This window comes from Phyllostomus hastatus, unplaced genomic scaffold (genome assembly GCF_019186645.2).
Source record: "Phyllostomus hastatus isolate PE091 unplaced genomic scaffold, TTU_PhHast_1.1 phas_contig_84, whole genome shotgun sequence".
Classification (NCBI taxonomy): Eukaryota; Metazoa; Chordata; class Mammalia; order Chiroptera; family Phyllostomidae; genus Phyllostomus; species Phyllostomus hastatus.
In genome coordinates this window covers 3,262,043-3,284,003 of record NW_025333969.1, presented here as the reverse complement: position 1 = coordinate 3,284,003, position 21,961 = coordinate 3,262,043, and the positions used below count along the sequence as shown (strand labels likewise).

At 35.8% G+C, this 21,961-nt stretch overlaps 1 protein-coding gene across 1 annotated transcript in view; it reads left to right on the top strand.

Annotated features, from left to right (window-relative positions):
* The window catches only part of CNTNAP5 (contactin associated protein family member 5), a 958,268-nt gene that overhangs the window by 568,707 nt on the left and 367,600 nt on the right, over positions 1-21,961 (top strand). Inside the window, exon 11 of the mRNA XM_045850657.1 lies at positions 13,906-14,012. Within this exon, the coding sequence (XP_045706613.1) occupies positions 13,906-14,012 (107 nt within the window). The remainder of the gene's footprint in view (positions 1-13,905; positions 14,013-21,961) is intronic.

Sequence of the window (21,961 nt, the reverse complement as noted above, 5' to 3'; positions counted from 1 at the left end):
CATTAGGAGTATATCACCAGACTAGCTTAGTTCCAAAGAGCCAAGGCACCACCCATTGAGTCTTACTTCTAGAGTTTAATAAGGGAGGTAGAAGGTAGTCAGTTAGACCTGAGTTGAATGTTCCCCCTGCCCCAGCTGGTGACCAGGTAGTAAACTGAACCTCAGTAGATTTATGCATTGAAAGAGACTCATTCTCCTGGAATACTTCTCGTGTTCAGTTGGTCTTGGCCCTGCACAGAGAATGTTTCTTGGGGTAGCATGATTATCTCTTCTTAGAGAACATTTCCTAAGTGGACTGAGTTCCTCTTTGTTGTTTAAAACAAAATAAAATATGAATATAATCTCATGTACATATTTTCTTCCAGTTTTATTGTAAAAACCATGACAAATCGAGAAGTATACGGAGACTGATATGATGCTTTTATTTCAACAGTTAACTTCTATAACAGATTATTAATTTGGTTTATATGCTAACAGACTTATTCTTTCTATGAAACAAAGGACACCAAAAGCAGAGGCTAAACATATTACTCTAGAGTGTGCTTTTGTCCTTAAAAATATATTATACATGGAGAAGCTTCTACTATCCTTACATATCAATGTCCATATTCATTTTAATTGCCTCACAGCAATCTATATTGTGAATGTGCCATAATTTATCAACCATTTCTAAAATAATAGAAAATTTTAAACTTCTAATGATAATAATTTTATATATACCTTCATATGTAAAGAAAGTGTTTCTGGAGCATTATTATAAGAATTAGAATGTCTAGGTCAAAGCAGATATATAATTTTAAGTTTTGGAAATGACACCCACTACATCAATGGCAATGACCTTCATAGGTAGCATGAATAGCAAAAAAGCATAACAGGGAAACAATGGAAAAGCCATTGCGACAATGTGTACAACAAGAGGAAATCCTTAGAAAACATTTTTAAAAATAGCCATCAAATATTTTTAAAATAATGCAAAAAAAAGAAGGTGATGCACTTACCTTAATACTCACAAATTAAGAAAAATAAAATAAAATTTAAGTTTGGATATATTGGAATAGACAGAGTCACCTAAATACTATTTAAAGAAGTTTCAGACATTTTGGAGGAGAATTTGGTTAACAGATTGAACCTAAAATTTTATTTTCACCAAAAAGCACCCACTAAGGTGACAAAGAGACACACAAAAGCAGAGAAACTGGTAACATTGACAGCTTTAGGTTTAATAAATGGAAGTCACTGCCAGAGGAAAAGCTCCTAGTCCTCATGCAGAGCATGGAGAGCAGTGCAGCACCCCTTCAGAGTGGGGGTGGGCAGGGCTTATGGTCTGAATCATGAGCCAAAGCAAGTTTTGATGGTAACGGGATGCCCACAAAGGATGACTTTTTTTTATTGGGAAAGTTTGCTTTTAGTTTCAAAGAGTGATACTAGATTTTTAAAATTATGAATTCAGAACTCTGCTTTTAAAAAGGTTTATTTCTTATTTAATTAAATTCAGCTTATATACTGTATTTTATTAAGTCCAGGAAGTATTAGTAATCAGGGCTAGAGGACTTTGAAAACATGCTTAATCCCATTTGTGGATTTAGTTATTTAAGTGCCTTTAAATGTTTTAAACTACATTTATAAGTTTTATTTACTTTTGAAGTAGTTCAATTCATTGCATTAATAAAACAGAATGCCACAAATATTTATAAAACTTAAATATTCAGAAATTTAACATTTAACCATAGTGAACTTAATCTGAGACATTCTACTACAGGATATTTTTAAGGTCTAAACTAGTTATTTTATACTTTTAAAATTGGAATTTATAAGACTTATTCTCAATAGGTTAAATTCCCTTAAAAATTACAAATACCATAGAACTATTGATTTTTTTTCAGTTTTACTACAATCTTGCTACAAGGAAAAAGACCTATCTCAGGCCAATTCAGAAATCCATTTTTGGCAGATGTCTTTTTTTTTTCAAAGTATATTTGATAGACAATATGATATTATTTTTATACATACAACATAGGATCCATCTTCCATGGGGTCTAAGGCCCTGGTGGGCCCCACATCACCTGGTCCCACAAGTGCTTCTGTCTGGGGAGCAGGACCAGAGGCCCAGAATGTCTAAATGCCAAAAAACCAGAGGGAGAAACTCCAAAGTCCTGTACCAAGATCTTCAGTACCAAGAAAGTGACTTCTCTGTATCAGACATGTGGGGATGGGCTGGGGTGGGGAGAGAGAGAGAGAGGGAATGAGCATGAGCCTTTCTGTCATTAAGTACTGCTCCCTTTAAAAACACCCATAAGTGAGGAGTCCTGCCTCCCTCTGCCAAACCAGACCAGTTTCAGAACCTGCTATTCAAAAGTACTGTCCTTTAGAAATGCAGAAGTCTGCAGCTCAGCATTCCTAGTTACAGTTCAGCTCTAAGCATCTCTCACAAGTCTGTGTGCACCAGCCTGAGTCCTTGCAGTGTCATTTTTTTTCCTCTGGACCTGCGTTTACTCCAGCCATCAGTTCACCAGTGTGTCTCTGTTCTTTGCCAGACAGGTGCCCTGCAGTGCTTTTAGCTCTGTCACTGTCTTCTGTTGTGGAAGGGCGCTGAAGATATTTACAATGGGCCTCAAGACCTCCAGCCCCTACAGACAGACCCACAGACCGACCCTTGTATTTTTTCATGACCTCCAGTTTTAAAGGCGTGACTCAGAACTTCCTGAGTGGCCAAACATCTGGCTCTTCCAATGGTGTTTTAGTATCCACCACTTTTGTCAACTCCCCAGTGTATTTGACCCTCTTTCAGCTTCCATCTTTAGTCAGAACAAGAAGTTCCCAGCCATGCACAGGTACCCAGGGTGGGCATCCAGTCCCCCCAGCTCACACAGGCACCAAATCAACTTCCCACCTGGCTATGTCATGAATCACTCTGCTAAATCACTATGCCAGAGCACTTTGTCACAGTCACATTCACAATATACCCTGAGCATCAGCCTTCTTTCACAGCTCCTCCCTTCAGGAAGTCTTGGGCTGTTAATGTGCCTTTGTTATGCAATGTACCTCATACCCTGTGCTTTCTGTTCTGTGGCACTCTTCCCCATCCCCTCACTGCTTTTTTTTGCAGGATTTGGGGGGATAGTGGGGTTGCCCTACTTTCCAGAGACCCATGCTCTGACCTACCCTGTTAGAGTAGGAGTTCACAAATTTAGATTTGGACACATTTTGGAAATATTTCTTAGACACTCAAGTAGAGTTGTGAAGCAGACAGCTGAATTTATGAGTCTGGAATTCAGGAGAGAAAATTGAACTCAGAATATAAACTTGGCATATAAAGTCATGAAATTTGCTATGACTATTGCTCTATAATCTGATTTTTGTTTAAGGAAAGGCAAAAATTCACATTCTTCTATAAAAAATTTAAATTATAAACAAAATGGCAAAATTCATTTTTCCAGAAATATCTTGAATCTCATTGCTTTACTATTGCTTTTCTGAGGACTCACTTCAGCTGGAAGTTCATGCTGGGTCTCAGCTAAACCTAAAACTATCTGAGGGAAATAACCACTCTGATCTTTTTCAAGGGGAACTTCAGGAGCCCTTCTGTTATCCAAAATGCCAAGAGGGAAAAATTGTGCTTCCCAGGATGCTTGAAACTGGACTCAGGTTTAAATTCCCAAAAATGTTTGCCTCTAGTCTTCCAAGTGGCTTAATCTCTTCATAACTTATAAAATTATTTTCTTTCCTTGAAGAGTGTCTTGGCTGTGCATCAACCTTTAAAGAGAAGCATTTTATCTCTTCATATTTTCTTGTGAATAATCCAGCACTTCACAAAAACAACAGTAAAGCCAGAACCACATACCTGTGAAGGCTGAATGGTGAGCACTAATGAGGTCTGTGGACCACTGCGGAGAACTCTTCTTTCCACAGCCTCAACTATCAATGGTCTCTCTCTTTTGGAAAAAATGTTTATTTGGGGGGAGGGGAAGAAATATAAATTCTTATATGAAATTTGTATATAACTTTCGTCCCTGTTATATTGTTTTTTCCCCTTTAATTCCTAACTTTTTTCTATGTCTCCTTCAACTTTTTCATTTATTTCTCTTCAGAATGCACACTCTGCCTTTATAAAGAGGTGCACAGCTTCCAGGTTGTCTGTCTTGCTCCCTAAGTGTTCACTGACACATAAACATTACTTGTTTGCTATTGTTCCTGAGAAGTGTGAAAAAACTGTTGTGTTCATGCCAAAATTATTCTTTGTTAAGCATTGTACACAAAAAGATGCCATAACTATTCAGACCCAGTTACATATGAAATGTTAAGATTTTATTTTTATTTATTTCTTTTAATATTTACTGTATTTTTATATTGCCATTTAGTCCCCTTAAACCCTTATCCTCCACCAATCATCATACTGTGTCCGTGTCCATGAGTCCTTTTTCCTTTTCGCTCAGTCACTCCATACCTTAACCCCACCCCTCACTAGCTGTCATCCTACTCTCCATCTATGAGTCTGTTCCATTTTCCTTGTAGTTCAGTTTGATCATTAAATTCCACCTATGAGTGAAATCATATGGTATTTGTCTTTCTCTGATCAGCTTGTTTCATTTAGCATAATGTTCTCTAGATCCATTCATACTGTTGCAAAGGGTAAAATTTTCCTCTTTTTTATGGCCAAGTAGTATTCTATTATGTAAATGTCCCATAGTTGTTTTCTCGACTCATCTATTGATGGACACTTGGGCTGCTTCCATATCTTGGCTATTGAAAATAATGCTGTAGTGAACATATGGGGTGCTTATGTTCTTTTGAATTAGTGTTTTGGGTTCCTTTAGATATATTCCCAGAATGATTGCTGGGTCAAAAGGCAGGTCCATTTTTACGTTTCTGAGGTATCCCCAAACTGTTTTCTGAAGTGGTTCAACCTATCTGCATTCCCACCAACAGTGCGAAGGACTCCTATTTCTCCACATCTTTGCCAGCATTGATTGTTTATTGATTTATTGATGATAGTCATTCTAACAGGTATGAGATATCTTATGTAGTTTTAATTTATGTTTCACTGATGATTAGTGACATTGAGCATCTTTTCATATGTCTATTGGCCATGTGTATGTCCCCTTTGGAGAAGTGTCTACTCAGGTCCAATGCCCACTTTTTAACTGGGTTGTTTGTTTTTTTATATTAAGTTTTGTAAGTTCATTTTAAATTTTGGATATTAACCCCTTTTTAGATGGATTGGTGAATATGTTCTCTAATTCTGTGGGTTGTCTTTTTATTTTGTTGATGATTTCCTTTGCTGTGCAAAACCTTTTTAGTTTGATGTAGCCCCAGTTTATTTTTCTCTTGCCTAGGGAGGTACATCAGACAACATATTGCTATGAGCAATGTCTGAGATTTTGCTGCCTGTTTTCTTCTAGGATTCTTATGGTTTTGGGTCTGACATTTAAGTCTTTAATTCATTTTGAATTCATTCTTATGTGTGGCATAAGAAGGTGGTCTAGTTTCATTTTTCTGCATGTATCCATCTGATTTTCCCAACACCATTTATTGAATAGACTATCTTTAGCCCATGGTCTATGCTGGCTTCCCCTGTTGAATATTAATTGACTATAAAGTTGTGGGTTTATTTATGAGCTCTCTATTCTCTTCCATTGATCTATGTGTCTGTTTCTATGCCAGTACCATTCTGTTTTGATTACTATGACTTTATACTAGAGCTTGATATTAGGTAGTGTGATTCTTTCAACTTTGTTTTTCTTTCTCAGAATTTCTGTTCCTATGCAGGCCCTTCTGTGGTCCTGAATAAATTTTTGAAATACTTGTTCTAGTTCTGAAAAATATGTCATCAGATACTTGATAGGTATTGCTCAAATCTATAGATTGCTTTGAGTAGTATGGACATTTAATGATGTTTTTTTCTTCCTCTCCATGGACATGGTATGTGCTTCCACTCATTTGTATCTTCTTAAATTTCTTTCTTCAGTGTCTTATAATTTTCCAAGCACAAGTCTTTTACAACCTTGGTTAGGCTTATTCCTACACACTTTATTCTATTTGTAGCAATTGTGAATGTGATTGTTTTTCTTCATTTCTCTCTTAGTTTGTTGTTGGCATATAAAAATGAAACTGGCCCTTGCTGGTGTAAATCAGTGGATTGAGCATGGGCCCATGAATCAAAGAGTCATCAGTTTGATTCCCAGTGATGACACATGCCTGGGTTGTGGGCTGGATCCCCAGCAGGAGGTGCAAGAGAGGTAACCACACATTGATGTTTCTCTCCCTCTCTTTCTCCTTTCCTTCCCTCTCTCTAAAAATAAATAAATAAAATGTTTTTTAAAAATGAAACTGATTTCTGGATATTAATTTTGTGTCCTAATACTTTGCTGAATTCATTGATCAGTTCTAGTAGTTTCTTGGTGGAATCTGTGGGGTCCTCTATATACAGTATCTTGTTATCTGAAAATAATGACAGTTTTACTTCTCCCTTTCAGATATGGATGCATTTTATTTCTTCTTCTTGTCTGATTGTTGTGGCTAGGACTTCCAGTACTATGTTGAATAAGGGATGTGAAAGTAGACAACCCTGTCTTGTTTCTGCCCTTAAGGGGAACACTTGTAGTTTTTGCCCTTTGAGTATGATGCTGGCAGTGGGTTTGTCATATATGGCCTTTATTGTGTTTAGGTACGTTCCCTCTGTTCCCACTTTGCTAAGAGTTTTTAGTGTAAATGGGAGCTGGATTTAATCAAATGCTTTTTCTCATCTATTGATATAATTGTGTGGTTTTTATCCTTCATTTTTATGTTGCTTATCATTTATTGATTTGCAAATATTGTACCAACCTTGCATTCCCACAATAAATACCACTTGATCATGTTGTATAATCATTTTGGTGAATTGTTGTATTAAGTTTGCTAATATTTTGTTGATGATTTCTGCATCTGATCACCAAGAATATTGGTGTATGTGTGTGTGTGTGTGATTTTGTTTTCTCTGTAGCATCTTTATCTGGTATTGGAACTAGGATAATGCTGTCCAAGTAAAATGGGTTTTAGAGCCTCCCTTGCTCTTGAATTTTATGAAATACTTTGAGAAGAAGTGTTAGTTCTCTCAGAATGTTTGATAAAATTCACCTGTAAAGCCACCCAGTCCAGGGCTTTTGTTTGTTGAGTTTTTTGATTACTACTACAATTTCATTAGGTGTAATCTGTCTATTCAGATACTCTGATTCTTCCTGACTTTGTTTTGGAAGACCCTATGTTTCTAGGAATTTACCTGTTTCATCCAGGTTGTCCAGTTTGTTGGCATATAGTTGTTCATAATATTTTCTTACAAACTTTTATATCTCTTTGTTGTCAGTTGTTATTTCTCCTCTTCCATTTTTAATTTTATTTACTTAGGTCCTTTCTCTTTTTTTCTTGATGAGTCTGGATAAAACTTTGTCAATCTCATTTATCATTTATCTTTTCAAAGAACCAACTCTTGGATTCTTTGATGTTTTGTATCTTTTTTTTAAATGCTATTTCACTCCTTTCTACTGTGATCTCTATTATTTCCTTCCTTCTACTCACTTTGGGATTTTTTGTTGTTCTTTTTCAAGCTCCTTTAAATTTTTATTTAGATTGTTTATTTGAGCTTGTTCTTTCTCTCTTTCTTTCTCCTTCTCTCTTTCTTTTTCTGATATAGTCCTATAATGCTATGAATTTTTCTCTTAGGATTACTTTCACAGTGTCTACCAGATTTTAGATGGTTGTGTCCTCATTTTCATTTGTTTCCAGGTATTGTATGTTTTCTTCCTTAATCTTGTTGTTGACTCATTCATTGCTTAAAAACATGTTATTTAGCTTCTGTCTCTTGTGTTTTGCAGTGTTCTTCTTGTGATTGTTTTCTATTTCATAGCATTGTGTTCAGAGAAGATGCTTGATATAATTTCAATCTTCTTAAATTTATTGAAACATGTTTTGTATCTTATCATGTGGTCTACCCTAGAAAACATTCCATGTGAATTTGAAAAATATGAATATTCTGCTGCTTTGGGATGAAATGCTCTGAAAATATCAATTAAATCCCTTTGATTTAGTGTGTCATTTAGAGCTGCCAACTCTTTGTTGATTTTCTGTGTAGAAAATCTATCCATTGAAATCAATGTGGTGTTAATATCCCTTACTATGATTGTATTTCTGCTGGTCTTGCCCATTATGTCCATCAAGACTTTCTTCACTTATTTAGGTGCTCCTATGTTGGGTGTGTAAATGTTTGCTAGTGTTCTATGCTTTTGTTGGATTGTCCCCTTTATTATTATGTAGCGTCCTTCTCTGTCTCTTATTATACAGCCTTTGTTTTAAAGTCTATTTTGTTAGACATAAGTACTGCTATTCCAGCTTTTTTTTTCCTTTTCATTTGCATGAAGTATCTTTTTCAATCCCATTACATTTAGTTTCTGTGTATCTTTTGATTCGTGGTGGGTGTCTGGGAGACAGCATATATATGGTTCTTATTTTCTCATCCATTTAGCTACTGTATGTCTTTTGGTCTAAATATTAAAGCCATTTACACTTAGGGTGATTATTGATAGATACATATTCAGTGCCATTTTATTGTTAGACTATTAATCCTTATAATAATTTTTCTAAACTCTCTGATAAATTTCTGTCCTCCATTCCATCTATTTCTTGTTCTGGAGATTTCTCTTGTTGTTGTTGTTTTTTTTTTTTTTTCATTTGGAGTCTGCATCTTTGTCTTCACATTTGGGCTGCTTCTTTACATTTTCTGTATTTGTTGTTAACCTGATCTGTGATGTAGCCTTAAGTTTTAATCAGCTGCCTGGCTTAAGCACCACTGGGTACTTTCTGTGGGCAGGGCTATTGCATTCCCTTAGGCTGATTTCACTTGGAGAGGAGTGCTCTGCCTGAGAAAGATGGCTTCTGCAGTATGGGAAATGACTTAACACAGGAATCCTGGCAGTCGTTCCTTCAGTTCTCTCCCTGGAGCCACCAACCACAGACTGTCCTTAAGTGTCTTTAATTCACTCTGCCTTCCCTCTGTTAGAGCCCAGGGTAAGGGGCTGCAAACAAAATTTTGTGTGCTGGCTCTTTAAGAGGCTGTCTGAGCCTCTACCTCTCTCCTGGAAGTCAAAAACTCTGTTGCTTTGCACAGCTGTATGTTATCTGGGTTCCTTTACATCTCTGGTGCTGTAGGCTGAGGAACCTAGCTTAGGGTTTAGACCCTATACTTCTCAGGGAGAACTGCCTAGCCACTGAAATATCGTCCCTCTGGAGCTTCAGCTGCTGCCCATGGGAGCCCAGATAGCTCTCTCACACCTCCTCTGTCCTCTCTACCAGTCTCCTTGTGGTAAAGTGGTTTCTTCTGTCTGTCCTTGGTTATAAGGCTTCTCTCTGGTTAGTGTTCAGTTTGTTATTCAGACTGATTTCTCTACCATTTTGTTGTAGTTCCAGATTGGTCCTGGAAAGAGGTTAGCGTAGCTTCCACCTACTCCTCCACTATCCATATTTAGGATTTTAGAAGACAGGTATGTGCTCAAAGTGATTATCTCTGAACAATTTGAATAAAATATGAGACGATGTAGCTCTCAAACTTAATGCAGTCTTTTCACTTTGGTAGCTCTACACTAGTTTTTTTCTGGGTTCATGTCTTAAGTGATCAGCTTATATCAAATAGAGACAAAAAAAAAGCACCAGCTGAAATGAACTGCTTAAAGAATTTGGAAATTATGCTCATAAGCCTGCCCTTTTAAAATAAGCAAATTGGGATTATGCATCTTTTATTTAGAATGTCTACTTTACAGATGAGTTATTTTAATCACAGTGTTTATTGAACCAGAGTGAACCAACCCCAAGGCAGTCCTGTAGGTATTCCTTATTTTTTTGTCATCCTAGTGATGTTAGGTTTTCCCATAATCAAGTATTCATTTTCTCTACTAAAATACAATATTGTCTTCTTTTTTTGATTGACCTTAATGGAATGAATTTCTAGCCAACATTTTCATTAGTAAATTAAGTTTATTAACATTTCAATACAAAGGTCTATGTGAGGCTTATTAAAGATGTGCTCAAAGTGTCATATATTCTTACATTTCCCCAAGATCCCTCCTACTGCATTCTCATCTGAATTTGACAATTATGAGTTTTTAAATACTTTAACTGTAGATTCTAAGGAGAAGGTGTTTCTATTTCTTTTTGCTGTTGTTGTTTCTTTATTTGTTTATAGAATGATTCCATTAGATGAAAATAACAGAATTCCGACTTGAACTTGCCTGAACAAGATGGGGGTTGTCCTGGAAATATCTTGTGGTATCTCACAGAATCTAATATAGTTAAACAACCAGCCCTCACAGAGTTCAGTAGTTCAACCAAGTCTTGGGAACAACAGGAACCAGCCACGCAAATACTGTCAGGATTCTCTCCATTTCAGTTTTTCCTCCTGCAGGCTGCACCTAAGCGCACGTTCTCTCTCTCTCTCTACACACACACACACACACACACACACACACACACACAAATGAAGACAAGCTTTCTTCTCATGGCTGAAAATGTTGTCACTCAGTTTTCTACTATATACTGTCAACCACCAAGAAGAGGCTGATCTGGACTTTCATCATGCCAAAATGAAAAGAACTGTAGAATAAGAACCTACTGACCTGACTGGCTTTGCTCAGATTTCCATCTTTAAAACAATTTACCTTTTTTCAAAGAAGGAAGGTAGCAATAATACTATTACTAGCAATAATACTATTATTTGCTAGTCACAGAATCTGTGTGTGTTTGTGTGTTTGGGGTGGAGTAGTGAAGTAGGATGGGTGGGATAGAGTATGAAGAGGTCATGTAAAAACTTGACAGCTTCAGACAAGAAACTAGGGAGAAAAATACACTACAAGAGAAGCAAATTTAGGAGCAAGGATGTATGGATGCAAAAGAAAATAAGGTGTGGAACAGGTGAGCATTTATTCACAAGCTAACTCCAAGACTCTCAATCAAGGCTTGGGATTTGTAAATGAGGACACTGATGCTTCAAATTTATGTAACTTCCAACAGCACAATAGTAGTGGGTAGTGGGGACTGTGGTTCATCTGATTGACAAGCTTATTTATTTTCCTTTCCACCAAGACCATGAACTGGGGGTAAAAACCAAGAAGTAACATTTGGGGTAGGAAAGAGAACAATTTTTGATCTATTTATTTATTTATTATTATTTTTTTGTGAACATGTTCCACAGCAAAATTACTGAGTCCTATTTTTCCCCTGTCCTCTAAGTCATAGATGGATTCCAAGGAGTTACCAATAAACTCTTCCCAAGCATAAACACTGTCAGCACAATGAAATGTTTGCTGTGCTGAGCAGAAAATGTCTAATAATATGTCTGAACATATGCAGGAATATTAGTTTCTGGGCTTTGAAACAATCATTGCTAGAGGGTTTCTTACCTATATGACACATTTAAGGCAATCACACTCTCAGTGGCTCCACAATAAATGCTTTTACAGTATTATACCATTTCTGTAACTTCATTGCTTACACATTCTCCCCTCTTAAATTCATGGATTTTTTTTCCTGTAAAGATGGATTTCAAGATTTCAGTATTTATCATTGCTTTTACTCTTAATTTTATTCATTGTAAATATTGAGCACTTGCCAGCTTATCTCTTAGTAGTAACAGGGCTTACAGTATCAAGATTTTAATTCATGTATTATAAAAGGTGAAGAGAATTAGCCAAAGACACCAGGTAGCAAATGGCTAATCTGGAATTCATACTTAGAAATATGTGATCCTAAAATTCATGATCTCTGTCCAGGAGAAAAAAAAAAAGGAACATTGCCTTCACTCCCATTAGAAAAAGGGACACTTAACATTTGTTTCCCTATTATTTTTGCAAAATAAAGTGTTTATCTTATTTTGTTGTGACCATGTTTTACATCTTGAGTTTCCACATAATCCAGCACCAGTCCATTATAATCCCATTTGTGAACATCATTTGTAGTAGCTTTATGATAGTGCATTAGTTTCATGTTCCACATGAAACTAATTCTGAAGAAATTTTCTAATCTTGAACAGTTATCTTGACTCATCATGAATTCACTATGGGTAATGATAATTAGCATGCATACTTTCCATATTTTTAAATGTATCCTTAAGATAGCTATTTAAGTGTAATTGCTAGGTCAAATTATATGAACGTTTCAGAGTTTTTAATGTGTATAATGAAAGTACTTTTTAGAATAGTTATACTGTTTTCAGTATAAGTAGTAAAACCCTCATTTTAAGGTGGTATTGGTACTATTAAAACTGATATAATTTTTTGCATGTTAAATGACCAAGTACATTCTTTTCAAATTTCATGTTGCCTTTTAAAAATAGTAATTAAAAGTAGATCCCTGGTTATCCTCCAAAAGATAGACATAGGGGCAGTGACCACAATTTTCTTCACCTTTCCCCTGTAGCCAAAGAATATATATGCATAACTCATAGATACAGACAACAGTGTGTGGTGACAGCCAGAGGGAAAGGGTATGCGGAATGGATGGAGGCAAGGAAAAGGGTGGAAAATAGGGACATCTGCATTAGTGTTGACAATAAAAACAAGGGGAAAATATATCAACTCCACAAACTATGTAAGTGATTCAGATGTTACGACTCAGTGTTTTTATACTAAATCTTTGATGAAGGAAAAGTCTACAGGTTAAATTTCATATAGGAGTTGATTAAGTTTCTTAGACTATAATGAGTAATTTCATTTCACAATGATGCCAGTATGTTTTTATCTTCAGAAAAATATTGACACACCAAGTCTTCTAGGCAGATAATCAGTATCTCACTAGAATAGTGTTTGCCAGGGGGGAATCCCAAAATTCTGGTTCCATAAGATATTGCTCAAAAAAGATTCCAAAGCCAAATGAGTTTGACACTGAACATTTAGGATGTACATTTACATATTCACATCTTTGTGATACAAAGAAGTGTGTTTAATTTTTTCTTAAAAATAAAAAATAAAAATCCAAATCCCAAGGCCCTGGCAGGACAGTTCATTTTGGTTAGAGCGTCATCCTGATAGGCCAAGATTGAGGATATGATTCCCAGTTGGGGCACATATAAGAATCAGCCAGCCCTGGTAAGGTAACTTCATTGGTTGGAGTGTTCTTCCACACACCAAAAGGCTGTGTATACAATCTTTGGTAAGCACACATACCTAGGTTGTGGATTTGATCCTGGTTGGGGTGCACATAGGGAGCAAATGCTAATGTTTCTCTCCCACATCGATTTCTCTCTCTCTCCTGCCTTTCTCTCTCTCTCCCTCTCTATCTGTCTCTCTCCCCCTTCCTCCCTCCCTCCCTCCCTCCTTCCTCTATCTCTAAAATCAATAAATATTCTTTGGGTGAGAATTTATTATAAAAAATAAACCAATTATTATATAAATATGTGGAACAGTAAGCACATTTCTCCCTTTCTCTCTCCCCCACCTTTACCCCTTCTCTTCCTCTCTATCTGTAAAATAAATTAATTAAAATAAATATTAAACATGTAAAACCTTTCCAAAGTATAAAATTACACTCTTTGTACATTTTGTTCTATGGAAAATGAAAGACCTTACAGATTCTAGCCCCTTCATATTAACCTCAAGTTCATGAGATTTTTGCCCCCATGTTGAAATCCTTAACTTGATTGCCTGATTCAGCATGGAGCCTTCATTGTCAAGTAATTGGACCAACCTCTTATGATATATCCTATTATTTTTATGACATTGAAGCCTGTTTTAGGTATAGAGAAGGATAGGTATAGAAGAGTATAAATATAGAGAAGTATAGGAGACCAATTTACACTATCAATTCATGTAGCTGAATATGACATCTTTGTTTTTTCTTTATTTCAAATTATTTAGTGTATTTTGATTGCTTCACTTTATTTCCTATTAGGTGTTTGCCAAACTATTGTGAACATGGAGGAAGTTGTTCCCAGTCCTGGACTACCTTCTATTGTAACTGCAGTGACACCAGTTACATGGGTACCACCTGCCATCACTGTGAGTAGATTTATGGTTTATTCACAGAGAATGGACAAAATCCAGGAATACCAGCATTACCTTCAGGAAGTAGTCAGCATAGAGTGGGCATTTTTATTCATTCATTCACCATGTACTTTTTGATATGATACAATATGCAAAACACTATGGTAGGCATGGAGGATACATGGATATAAACCATATTCTCATGGAATATATATCTATAAGGAAGACAAACAGGAAATTGGAAATATTGAGGTAGAGGCAAGACAAGGCACTATAGATGCACAGAGGCAAGGTATTAAGTCAACTGCATTGTCTTGATGGGCTAAATTATGCTGTGATAAACAACCTTACATTTCAGTGGCCTAAGTCACAAGCAATTGTGCCATTCCTGTGTGTCATACTCATAACACATTAACAAATGCCCCCTTTTCACATTGTCTTCATTCTGGGATGCTAACAGAGACTCCATCATCTGGGAGGTTACCAGGGTATGAAAAAAGAAGCACAGATAAGTGGTAAACATTACTTCCACTCACATTCACATGGGCACACCTAAATTCAAAAGAGAATGAAGTGCCATCTTATCATGAGGTCTGAGACAGCAGAACCAACATATTGGTGATAAGTACCGATGTCTATATGTCAGTGGTTTGGAGGCTTCAAATACAAAACTTGGGCTGAACTTTTGGTAGGAGTATGTTAGAAAAAAAAGAAAAAGAAAACTGAATCTGCAACTAGTTTTCATGTGGTTGAATTGTGCTGATAGGGAAGAAAATTGTAGGAGAGGAAGCAAGAAACAACGAAGGCTAGAGCTTGCAAAGAATGAGGGATAAAGAATAAAAATAAATGTATAACATGAGCTCTTATTTCTATAGTTTTATAGTCTTCTTGGAGCTGCAGTCACTGTGGAAAATAGTATAGAATTTCCTTTAAAAACTAAAAATGAACTGCCTTCTGACCCAGTGATTCTGCTGTTGGGAATATACCCTAGGAATCCTGAATCACCAATTCAAAAGAACTTACGATCCTCTATGTTCATAGCATCACTATTTACAGTAGTCAAGGGCTGGAAACAGCCCAAATGCCCATCAGTAAATGAGTAGATAAAAAAACTGTGGTACACTTACACAAGGGAATACTACACAGCAAAAAGAAAGAAGGAACTCCTACCTTTTATGACAGCATGGATAGAACTGGAGAATATTTTATTAAGTGAAATAAGTCAAGTGGTAAAAGACAAATACCATTTGATCTCACCTATAAGAGGAATCTAATAAACAAAAAGTATACTAATGAACAAAATAGAACCACAGACATGGAACCATGAAACAGAATGAAAGTGACCAGAGGGGAGGGATGAGGTGGATAATGTTGGAAAGAAAGGAAAGGGTCTAGAAGAGAACATGTAAGCCCTGTCTAGTGTAACTCAGTGGATTGAGTGCGGGCTGTGAACCAAAGTGTCACAGGTTCAATCAGGGTACATGCCTAGTCAGGGTACATGCCTGGGTTGCAAGCCATGACCCCCAGCAACCACACATTGATGTTTCTCTCTCTCTCTCTCACTCTCTCTCCCTCCCTTCCCTCTCTAAAAATAAATTTTAAAAAAGAAGAGAACATGTATGAATGACCCATGGACATGGACAACAGTGTGGAAATTGACTGGGGGAGTAAGGGTTAGGATGGGCGGAGGAGGGCAAAGGGGAAAAATTTGGACAACTGTAACAAAATAACAATAAAAATATTTTAAAAAGAATAAACTAGGCTTTGCATATTCACAATCATAGCAGGAACCCATATCATGTTATATGTCAATTATATCTAAATAAAAAAATGAAAGGAAAAAATTCATGGTAACATACAGAAGGCTTGACATTTAGAGAATGGTATGCCAAACTATGTTGAGAAAGACATAATTGGAAGGTGCCAGCATTAGTTATGGTTTATTTTATGGAAAATATGAAGTTTTAAATTGTTGTAGAAGTTAGAGGAATGGGGGAAGGACCTTTTAGAAAGATGTAAGAGCCACACCAAGGCCAGAGTTGTCCAGAGGACTTCAGCAGTTCAAGTTTCTGCTATTGTGGGAATGATGCTCAGAGATACAGAAAGGGAGTAATAGATGTCAGCTGGGCTGAAATAAGACTCTTATACTGGATGAGCAAAGTTAAGGTTCCTCATCCTTGGAGAACCTCTCAGGCAGTCTGGGCCCTCTTCTCTACCTTGGAATGTAGTATTCACCAATAATGTCCACAGAGAACCTGAATCACATCAGAAAAGAAATAGCAAAATGGTCATCATGGGATGATTTTATTATTGATCTTATTTTCCTGGGCAAATGGACAACATTGTCTTGCTCTATAATAAAAATACCTTATTTAAAATTGTCTATTAAAAATTTGGAACAGCAAAAAGAACACAGGATGGAGAGAGATTGGATTTAAATTTTACCTAGCTCTTTCACTTGAATGAGTACATAATTTCAATTTCTCCAAGCTCCATTTCTTCGCAGATCCTATGAAAGAAAACTAATAAAATTTTGTTGGATCTTTAAATGCTAAAATTTCATGTTTTTGTTTAAGATTTCCAGTAAATACCAATCTAGAAGTGTTGAGTCTGGTTCAAGTAATATTATTCCTAAATAGATGAAAGTAACATATACTTGTACAGAAGAAAAACATTGCAGGACATACAGGGTGGAGCAAAGTAGGTTTACAGTTGTTCTATGGGGAAAATAATACTATAATTAATAATAGTGCAAGAATAGATTGTAATTTGTGTGTTCACAAATGTAAACTTACTTTTGTTCCACCCTGTATATAGGACTATCCAGACTGTAATGTCACTGCTCTTGTAAGAAGCTCAGAGACACCTACAATGGCCTTTAGTTTAACAGTGAGACAAGAGAATCCTGAAGAAGATTTAACTCAAAGCTACCTAATTTGGGGGCAAATTTAATGACATCATTTCTATGAGTTTTAAAGCTTATTTCTTTCAATTTTTCTAAAGAAATTTAACAATATTTCAAGGGGTTCATCTCTATCAATGCTCTCCTACTTTATATTTTTCATTCATCAGTTTAAAATAATATATTTTTAGCTTTAAACAATAAAATTGATGGAGGTAAGGGGCTAGTAGTTAAAGGAACATTGTCAAGCTGATGAGCTGAAGAGTCAAACACACTAAGCTTATGAACACCACCTGCATACTATCATCCCTTTCCCCTTCCTATGAAGTTGTTCCGTGTTTACACTAAGGGATGTGACAATAAGAAACCCTTTGCTTCCTTCTGAAAACCAGGCAGGACAAAGGAGAATCACTTGTGTAACTCTTACCTATGAGGTATGTGGTAAACCTATGAGGTTTAACAAGTACTTTGCATGCTTGTGCAATTAAAGAATCTGTCCTTCCTCTAACTATTCCCACACCACCAACTAGATAATGACCATTATTTTGAGTTATTTTGTAAATTGAGTGAATCAAGCTATGCTTTCATGCCTTTAACAAGCATGTGTTTCACATGTGGGACAACAGAAATGCAAGCTGCCAAAATGAAAAAGACAACACACAGGATACCCTCAGGTGACAATAGAACAAGCAAGCTCAAGATCCTGCTCTTGTGGAAATTGCAATGTTCTTGGTTTGCTGGGGCATCTTTTCTTGAAAAAATCATTTACAATCAGAACAGTAAATGTAAGGTCTTCAAAATCTTTAAAATTGATAATTTCTTAAGTGTTCTCTCAGTCTTTTGTCCTTCTAAGCTCTTTAGGGTTAGTTTTATTTTTTACATTATTTGTTCTTTCCAGTAAACATAAACCAAGACTTAGAACAGATAGAATTAACTTCTTTCTTTTTTCTTAAGTATATTTTATTGATTATGCTATTACAGTTGTCCCTTTTTTCTGTTTAGCTTTTGTGTGTCTGAGTGAGGGGAAGAAGGGTCCAATGGACTCTCTGAGAAATGACAAAATGAGAATTTTGAGTATTTTGACACAGCAATTTGAGGTGGAAAGCAGATATATCATTATCCTATTTCAATTTTCCTTTCTCTTTAGCTGGTGACACATAAAAAGCTTGGGTATGCAAGTTAGGTTACTGTTCAAATGTGGCTTGTTCAAAATCACCTCTTTAAGAAGGAGGTGATGAATGTGTGAGCAATTCCTGTCCAATCTGTGGCAGCTTCCTCTTATAAGGAGAAAATATGAGCTCATTGCTTATCCCTTGAGCTTTCATTGAACATTATTATATCATGTCTTTAGCTGGTTTTTGTTAGAAATTTTCCTAAGTTGTATTGTATTCTCCAGAACAGTAAGTAAAAGTAAAAAAAGTTTGTAGTTCAAATCAAACCTTAGCAACCCAGCTGATGTTCAGATCACCAGACATAGTTACCATGATTATTAGTTTTATACAGGGTATATTCAGGGTATATCTTGGGCATGGTTTACTGTCCACCTAATTAGAAAACCAAGTTAAGATTTAAATAAAAATGTTTTTGATTATGGGAGCTTAATGCACAGATCAGTCTATAACAACGGTTAAACTGAGATGGGTATTATTATCATCTTTATTTTGTAGATGAGCACATTGAGTCTTATATAGGATACATAACTTCCTCAAGATCACATAGCTAGTAAATGCTGGAGTGGTGACTCAGATGGAGAGAATATGGCTGCAGATGTCAGAAACTTAGCCCCTATATCTGATCTCCTTCCTCAAATAAGACATTTGCTAACCACTGTACCTGAACTTAGTGTTGGTATATTCATGACACTATTCATATCATTATAGACACACTATGATATTGTGATACCCCAATTAAAAATGCAGTTGTAGAAGACAGAGTGGTGAGAAAGTTTGTGTTCTAGGATAATCATAAAATTATCACAGAAGTAAGATGAGATAGGACTTGAAGAAAACTAAAATTAGAACAGATATAAGAAATAGGAAAGCCTATTAAAAACAGAAAGACTTTCAAGAGTGAAGATATGGTGATAAGACATATATGTTATTTGGGGACAAAGCAGATTTTTTCCCTGATTCAAGACAGGAAAAATGAATAGCTTTATTCATTTATTCCTGAAGCCCAAATGGGATCCCTATAAAGCACTTTTTCTTAGTGGAAATCTTAGTTCACTTTCTATTATGACCAAAGCTTTTCACATGCTATTCAAATATCTATGAATACCATTTTAATGATTATATAATAAATAGTCTATTTAATGACACTTTTGTTTTTATTTAACCATTTTAATATTTTACTTTTTGAAAGGAGAGTCCTGATTTTTTCCCAAATATATGTTATTATAGCGAATATTTCCAGTGAGCATCTTTTGCTTATTTTTTTAAGTCCCACAAGTCCTATTGACCTAGCCTTAAAAATGACATTATTGAATCAAAGATTATGAATAGTTTTAAGGATCTTAAGTCATATTGCTAACTTGCTTTCTTAAAACCTTAGTACAGTTTATACTCTAATCAATATTTTCTGACATCTTCTTTTACCTTCTCTAAAGTGGAAATTATTGACCATCATGGTGAATTCCAGATGAAACAGTTTTGTTTTGTTTTTAGATGACATATACAATATGAATAATATTGTTTCCACATAAATTTATTTTATCATTCAACAAGTACCTTTTGAAAGCACATCTTGGGTCAATGACTGTTATTTCATTATTAGTCTCATAGTAAGTAGACTCAATATATGATACAAGTACGTATTTATTATCTCTGTGTCTTCTACTGAGTGGGACTTTCCTTGATCTTCTCAATAGCTATGTCTGATGACTTTCACATGTGCACCCTTCATGGTCATTTCACCATTTCTCAGCCTTTGCTAACCCCTTTCAGTGTGTGGCCTCTCTGACATCTTAATAATGTCTTTTAGTTCACTTTTCAGCTTGGCAAGAGGATGTCAACTTTCTTACTCTCACAAGCCTGATATAGTGCTTCTCCCCATTGGGCAGTCAATAGCCAGGTATTGATTGGAAGCATATCAAGTTGTCTGGCTATCTGGCCCTGCAGTAGTCATCACAGAGAAATAACACATTTGCTGTTTTAACAGCAGGTAAATGGTTCTGTAACTGCATTTTGTGGTTCAAGCAAAAGGATGGAAGGGTGGAGGATTTTGTTAATAAGATGATTCACTTAAAAGCATCACTCATATCTCTTATCTTAGGTCAACATCAATGTTAGAGAAAAAAACAATGATCAGTTGCCTCCCATATTCACCCCAAATGGGGATCAGACCTGCAGCCTTTTAGTGTGTAAGACAACTCTCCAACCAGCTGAGTCAACTGGCCAGGGATAATGTCATATTTTAAAGGACTCAAGAAAATACAACTGAGGCACAACTAAAAAGGAATGGTAAAGGAGAAATAAAGAACTAAAAATGGTAACCTAAAAAACAGAAGGAAGGGTTTTCAGGAATAGATTATGAACAGAAATGTCCAAATAATATCCCCAAGTGATATATGAAGATTAGTTTATTATTGTGGTTGATAGTTGTTGAATGACTAAACAGTTGCTTAAAAAAGAAATTGGAGAAAAAGGCAATAATGGAAAGAAAGAAACTATTTTTATAGGTGACCTATGACTGTAGTAGTATTGAAATATATTGGAATTTGCTGTTACAAGAGAATTTATTAACTGATGATTATCATATCCATTGTGAAGATGAAGCAAATAAAAACTATTATGTGCCATTGATATGATTGTACGCTCCTTCTGGAGAAAAGAACAATATCTGTTAATAAATAAGTAATAAAAGGCAGTGTGTGGTTGTACACATACGTGGCTGCGAGATGGTTGCTACTCCCTGAAGGGAGAGATCAGCATAGGTTGAACTAAGTGTGAAACAGTACTTAAAGGATTGATCAGTCCTGAACACAGGATAGAATTAGATACACAGAGATGTCTTAGGAGAGTATTGTTTATGAAAGAGAATCAAATAAAGGAGTTTAAAAAAGAGTGAGCATGGAGCATATTTAAATTTTACTAACGACATTTGCCTAAGAAGAGAATGGATATTTGTTGAGCTCCTTTTAGTCCCACATGCTCTTCTCAGGGATTTATATAAATCATCTCAATTTCTGAGGTCCATTACATTCTTTGCTCTCATCTTATTCAACTATGCAATTTTTCAAACATTTGGGTGTTTACATATGCAAATATCTTGACCAGAAAGAATCCTTATCACTTTCTTAGCTTGAGTTAGTCACCTCTGTATCCTCCTGGGAGAAGTATCTCCAGATCTTTCCTTGATATTGCTAATTCCAGCTCATTCCATCCAGTCACAGAGAATTTACAACACCATACTCAACATGAATGTTTGGTTCTTGTTTTTCTTCCATAACTGCAGAGTTTTTGTTCATTCCTCTCTGTACATCTGGCATCTACTAACACACAGTAGGTCAATGAACATCCTTTTATGACCCAATTGTTTGACCCTACAGTGCTGGTGGAAGTGGGATTAGAACTCAGTCCTGAATGGCTTGAAAGCACTTTCTCATCACATAACAACATCTCTAAGTGGAAGAAAGAACACTCAGATATTTTATGGAACATGACAGGATTCAAAAAGAAAACCGATTCAAAAACTTCTTATCAGAGAGGGAGAAATGAAGGGTGTATATTAATCTCAAATTGAGTTTCTTCCTTTTAAATATATGTCAACCATTTAAGAATTTTCCACAGTCATTTTATACATGTTAGTTTGCTCCATTTATTCTTTCCTTTCTTTTTCTCAACTCCCTTTCTCCTCATTAATTGAGGCTACAATAAAGCTAACTTCAAATAATTAAATTGCATTGACAAAGTGCAAGAAATATAATCACAAGTTTTGGCTTTATTCCAAGCCCTGAGAAGCAACCAAAAAATCGCAAAATATGAGAGAATATTGCTAACTGGAGATGATTTCATTGTTTATGTTTCCTTCTTGTGAAGAACCATTGATATTTACTTTGAACACT